The 6,854-nt window shown below is 33.0% G+C and overlaps 1 protein-coding gene across 1 annotated transcript; it reads left to right on the top strand.

Moving 5' to 3' along the window:
• Nucleotides 1-3,495: 3,495 nt before the first annotated feature.
• Nucleotides 3,496-5,280, top strand: LOC139431219 (protein winged eye-like). Its single transcript, XM_071198856.1, has 5 exons — nt 3,496-3,855; nt 3,897-4,245; nt 4,296-4,679; nt 5,092-5,168; nt 5,227-5,280. Exons 1-5 carry the CDS (start codon nt 3,496-3,498, stop codon nt 5,278-5,280), a joined length of 1,224 nt encoding a protein of 407 aa, XP_071054957.1.
• The last annotated feature ends 1,574 nt before the right edge of the window (nt 5,281-6,854 follow it).

The raw sequence follows: 6,854 nt of genomic DNA, 5'->3' as shown, positions 1-6,854 counted from the left end.
CTGCACACCTCACGATATGATAGATCGTGAATTAAAACAAATGGGATTAAAAGTCGTCTGACCAATTAATTTTATTGGTGTGGGAGTTAACAACCCGGAATATAAACACGTCCTTAGTTTTAGACGTCAGGTTTATATTATTTTGGAGGAGTCGGATCCTTTGCCTGACTCTGCTCTTATTGAATATAAACAAAATCATTTTGGAGTCTTTTTATCAACTGATGAACTAAGATGTTTTGCTTGCAAAAGTTTAGGGCACGTGGCTAGAAAGTGTCCTGTTAACAATGGAAACAAATCTTCCGCAAGTACTATAATTGCCGATATTCAGGTCCACGCTGATGACAATACTGCTAAACATCCGGAAAAGTCACCAATCAGCACACAATCAGAGAAGAGTACAATCCTCCCTATTAAAACTAAAATACGACAGGTAGAACCATCGAGACACTCAAATAATAAGCAAGTGAATCAACCCCCAGAGGACAAGCAGTCGATAATGACTGAAAGTCCAAAACAACTGCCAGAACCTACACAGTCGTTGAAACGTCAAATTTTCGCTACTTCTGGGTCTGAATCATTAATCAGTGACAGTAATGTAGACGTAGGCCCTCATAGCGCAGATACAAAAGTTGTGGATGACAGAAAATTCAAAAAAACCAAGACGGACGTAAGCACAGATGATTCACATCTGTATACAGAGTTGCAACCAATTTTTAATGATGATATTCAAGTTATTAATTATGAAAAGCTTTGTAAGATTCTAACGGATGTCACAGGCAAACAGAAAGAACATCTGGTTGTCTTATCAAACACCAACGATTTGGACTCCTTTTTGGAGGTATTGATAAATGCTACTATACCAGCGGAAAGACCATTAGGTCGATAGCTGTAATAAATATTTATTTCTCTCTGCTATTAGAATAGTTAAAAGCAATACATTAAAGGGAAGAATGAAACGGTTGGCAAAAAAAAATAAAGCCTTTTCACAAGGTGATGTGTATCTTAGCACTTCCCAGGAAGATTATTCAACAGACACGTCTGAATTCTAAGTGTTTGAAGGGATTATTTTGTAAAAAACGTTTATTTACTTTATTTAATTAAAAACAAAACAAACAAAAAGGAATGATCGGTGGTAAGAATTCAAAACTCAAGATTCTACAATGGAATTGTCAGTCTGCTGTAGCAAAAAGAGAAAATATCGACTTCTTATTATCGGAATGTTCTACTGACATTGCAATGTTTTCAGAAACTTGGTATAGAGATGGCAGTAGTGTTACGAATAGACATTTGACATCATACGGAAAGACGGGGTTACGGTGGGGTTGCAATCTTTGTTAAAAAAGGTCTACAATATAAAATATTATCATTTAGTATATAAATAAAACAACTAGATGTTTGCGAAATGATGTAAAAAAGTGTTCTTTCAATTAGGAATTATAATATTCAATCTATTTCTACCCAACAAGGGTTATTGATTTAGTAAAAGACCATGGGCCCATTGATTTACTTCTCGTGGTATTCTTAAATTTGGTTTGAATTTTTGAGACAGCATTAGTACGTTTACAAGCTTCATCAGACGTTAGTGTACCGCTTGCAGTCAACAGATCAGCCTGAATCTTCTCGTCATTCAATCCACAAACAAATCGATCACGTAGTGCTTCGTTGAAATAAACTTTAAAATTGTACCTTTCAGACATTTTGTTTAGACGGACAATAAATCTTTGAAGGGACTCGTCAGATTCTTGTTTAGCGTTGTTGAATTTGAATCTTTCAGCAATAACGATGTTAAATGATTTTGCAGTGCCTTAATTAAAACGCGATAACTTTTCTCTCGGAATTACGCCGGCGTCGCCAACGTTCTTAAGATTTGGTAGGTAAGAGGACCCACTAAGGTTATCAAATAACTAACCTTATCCTCGTCTTTATCGACTCCATTGCTTTTTAATAACAGCTCCAGCCGTTTAACATAAGTCTCAACATGATTTACATCATAGTGCTCAATGGACCTCACAAAGCCTGTCATTTTATTTTTTTATTTTTGACCTTGAAGACTTCTTTCTTTTGTTTTTCTTTATATTCGTCGCCAAATTTGATGTATATCCCAATAAAATACTAGGTTTTTATCTATTACCTAATTACGTCTATTAACAAGTCTTTGTTCTTTTTACTAACTGCTTTTTAGGACGATCTCTCTCTAATGCAGATTCCTGGCTCTTTCTAGTTCCCTATACGTTAAGTATTATTGTAACAAAATTAATATTATATGTATTGTATTAGTGGTGTGATAAGAAGTAAGCAATAATATTTCTTTGTACAGGATGACTTCGATGATGAAGCTAAAGAAGATGACGTCAATGAAGAAACTAGATTTAAAAATTCCTTTTATACTACACTGCAGCCATTTCTACCAACCGATATTGAAAATTAATTATTATTTATGGACTTTTGTATCAACTTTGAGTACCTCGTGTAGACGTATGAAGCATGGCACAACATTTTAATATCAAAATGTTCCCTTTAGAATTGTACGAAGAATGTAGCTACATCTAGATTATCCGTCAATATATACACCTTGCAGTTCTCCTGTCTCTCCGGATTTTGAACAGGAAATTCAAATATGCGAAGATTGGGGGTATTTATTAAACTGTTCTTTTACTCAAAATAAGCACATATTCTCAGCATGCTGCTTAAAAAATCACACATTATCTGTAAATATATTCAGACTTTTCTAAATTTATATACTATTGAAACTTACTTGAGGATATAAAAGCTAATAAACACTTAAAAAGACAATAAGAATACAATAACAGACATAACCATAAGAAACTATTCACAACTAAAACACTTAAAAACGACTAAACTGAATATCGGGAGAAACAACAAGAATTAATTAAGTTAAAATGGAAAAAGCAGTCGAATGATCATAAAGAGTGTTCGAAGAAACACCATAAGGCAAGGGAAAAATGTATCGATAATAAAATTAAAATTAACGATCAGAAAAAGATTGTTGATGACAAAATCGGTGATAGATTATGCCCACCTCCCCCTATTTTAGAGAAATTCGATCACCATGACGAACAGTGAATAATAAACAATGCTTTATTAGAACCACCGATGCTATGTGCCATAACCGATTAAAAAAATTATGAGAATTTCCAAGATATTAATAGAAATAATAATAAGTGTTGTTTTACCCCAGATTTAAATGATTCTAGTCCGGAAAACTTTTCGTCAAAAAAAAAAAGAAAAGGTGGGACGCCCAAAAATTGATAACTATCATGGAGTTTATCTACAACATAAACGTTGGTTTCTAATGAGACTAAGAAGGGTTATGCGAGTGGATACCTTTTAGTGGCTAAACAAAGGTTACTTGAAAACAGTACGTTTGCGGATACCCCGCTGAGATTAATCGAGGAATCCAATGAACACAAGAAGGAATAGAATCAAAAAATAGTAGACAAATGTAAAATAAGGTCGAAATTGATAACTGAACCCATGATTAAGTGTTATCGGCAAGATGATGACGATGATGAAATTGAAGATAAGTTTAAGGAAGATAAATTTAAGGAAAATAAACTTATTGAAAATAAATTTAATGAAAATAAACTTAATGAAAATAAGTTTAAGGAAGATAAGGTTAAAGACAAACTGAAACAAGAAAAATTAAAATTGGGTCAAGATAAACGAAGTCAAGAAAATGTTGGTGCAAATCTTCAAAAAAATGTTAAAAATGAAATGAAAGAGATTGACTATCGTTGTCTATTAAAACCGGATGATTTGGTTAAAAAGAGAGTTTTAACAGCAATGGGAGGGTTATTTTACGCGGGAGAATTAAAAACGGTTGAACCACCCGACGTTTACTCCATAACTTTGGACGGGGACTTTTTTTATTTTAGATTTTGGAAGTTTATCCAAGAAACGAAAAAGAATTAACGGTTGGAACAAGAGTAGTTGCTTATAGGAGTCAAAAATATCGTTGCCTTTATCCCGGAAATGTGGCAGAACCCGATTCATCTACCTCAACATTTCTTTCTGTCTATTTCGACGACGGCGATAACGGAAAAATTCCATTGAAAGACATCCGATTACTCCCTTCTGATTATCCCTTCATGAAATTTGATCCAAATTCTTTATCGAGCTTAAGCAAGAGTAAAAGAAGAACGTTAACAACAGAAAATTCGAGCGGAAAAAATTGGACTCCACCAACACCGAATCAAAAATTCAGGACCAAACGGATTCCTCGACGTTTAATAATATCAATAATGACAAGGATAAAAAGAAAATGGAAAACCCAGAGATTGAAAAGAAGGAGCGAAAACATCGGTGTACCGAGGAAAATTGTCAACACAAAAATAGGAAGCATAAGAAACACAAGAAACATCTTCATAAAGACGATAAAAGCGATGAAAAAAATACTGAAGTACTCAAAATTACTAATGTAGAAATCGATTTCGATTCGAAGAAAAGTTTCGGAAAAATTGATTCGAAGGAAATTAATCAAGAAAAAGATATTAATGATGAAAATGATTTTAATGTAGAATTAGAAGATGATGTGGTCGCAAATCCCGAAGATGAAATTACCATGGAGAATATCGAGGATACTTTGGATGAAAGCAGCAGGTATTTCGAAATAGACCAGCTTAAACAATTAAAAATAAAAATAAATTCATTAATTATAAGTACGAAGGCTGTCACGGCGAGTGTTAATTAAACTAAAATTAGAACTAATACTAGCTCTATCACTAGAACTAACACTAGACCTAGAACTACAAACTTTCGGGTTCAGCCGTGCGTTTTTTGAAAAAATGTTTGACATTTCGGATGCCATGTTGCAGCCTTCTTCAGAAACAAGTTCGAAATGTCACTTCGAATTTGTTTTCTGAAAACATTTTTTCGAAAAGCGCACGGCTTAACCCGAAAGTTTCTAGTTCTAGGTCTAGTGTTAGTTCTAGTGATAGTGCTAGTGTTTGTTCTAGTATTAGTTTAAATTAATTAATTAACTATTTTTTCGTCGATTTCAGCTTTTCTTTTCGACCGCAAGTTCAGATCGAGCCTATATTAGAATCTAAGAAGAATTTTGGGAGATTTTAGGCAATGTGAATTGCCATGTTCGATGGCATCATCACCCAGAAGAAGCAACCGAATACGATATTAAGTTCCTAATTTCCGTAAGAATTAATTTATTTTAATTATTTAATGTAATTAGTTTAATTAAATTCATTTTAGGGTGTATTATTTGAATCAAATTACCAAGATGAGAACGATGTCCAAACGATTTGAGGGAAATGTGACGTTTTGCAATTAGAACAGTATTTTTAAAGAGGATTAAAAAAATGGAAAAATAAAATTTGACGTTGACAACCGGAGTTACTCAAAACTTTATTGTTTAAACTAAATATGGAGTATTTGCACTCCTTTTAATGCAAATTTTGTGAGGATGTCATATTTATTAAGTATAATAGTTCATACCATTAAGCAATTAAAAAGTTATTTTAAAATTAAACGAAATGGTTAGAATTCCGATTATAAACGTCAATTTTAATTTACAATTTTTAAAAAAATTTCATTAAAAATCTTTTAAAATGAATGCAAACACGATTATTTTATCTTAGAAAAACAACAAAGATCAAAAGAAAACAATTAGTAACATGAAGAATTTTTGAGATAACCCCATCGTGTTTGGAGTCATTCTAGAAGACTTTTCGTGAAGATTACGATGCAAAAATGTTAAATAAATAAACTCACGGCATCTCTTAAAATAGGCATAATGTGGGGCCGATATCTTTGCTTGCCGTCCAAAGTTATGGGTAAACGTCGGGCGGTTCAATCGCTTTCAATTCCCAACGATCGTCAATCTCGTAAAATCATTTTCATTATTAATTACAGCATTAATATCTTTTTCTTCATTAATTTCTTTCGAATCGAAATCGATTTGGTCAATATTAATTTTGACTATTTCAATATCTTTTTCATCACTTTTCTCGTTTTTATGATGATGTTCCCTGTGTTTCTTATGCTTCCTATTTTTGTGTTGACAATTTTCCTCGGTACACCGATGTTTTCGCTCCTTCTTTTCAATCTGTTGGTTTTCCATTTTCTTCTTATTCTTGTCATCATTAATATCATTAAACGTCGAGGAATTCGTTTGGTGACTCTCCTGGATTTCGTAATGATCCTGAATTTTTGATTCGGTGTTGGTGGAGTTGAATTTTTTCCGCTCGAATCTTCCGTTGTTAACGTTCTTCTTTTACGCTTGCTTAAGCTCGATAAAGAATTTGGGTCATATTCCATGAAGGGATAATCCGAAGGGAGTAATCGGATGTCTTTCAATGGAATTTTTCCGTTATCGCCGTCGACGAAATAAACGGAAAGAAACTTTGAGATAGGTGAATCGGGTTCTGCCACACTTCCGGGATAAAGGCAACGATATTTTTGACTCCTATAAGCAGCTACTCTTGTTCCGACCGTTAATTCTTTTTCGTTTCTTGGATAAACTTCCAAAATCTAAAATAAAAAAAGTCCCCGTCCAAAGTTATGGAGTAAACGTCGGGCGGTTCAATCGCTTTTAATTCTCCCGCGTAAAATAACTCTCCCATTGCTGTTAAAACTCTCTTTTTATCCAAATCATCCGGTTTTAATAGACAACGATAGTCAATCTCTTTCATTTCATTCTTAACATTTTTTTGAAGATTTTCACCAACATTTTCTTGACTTAGTTTATCTTGACCCAATTTTAATATTTCTTGTTTCAGTTTGTCTTTAACCTTATCTTCATTAAACTTATTTTCATTAAGTTTATTTTCATTAAATTTATTTTCAATAAGTTTATTTTCCTTAAATTTATCTTCCTTAAA

The sequence above is a fragment of the Onthophagus taurus genome, chromosome 8 (genome assembly GCF_036711975.1).
Source record: "Onthophagus taurus isolate NC chromosome 8, IU_Otau_3.0, whole genome shotgun sequence".
NCBI classification, from domain to species: Eukaryota; Metazoa; Arthropoda; class Insecta; order Coleoptera; family Scarabaeidae; genus Onthophagus; species Onthophagus taurus.
The sequence above is the reverse complement of the archived record's forward strand: the minus strand, read 5'-3'. Positions and strand labels throughout refer to the sequence as shown.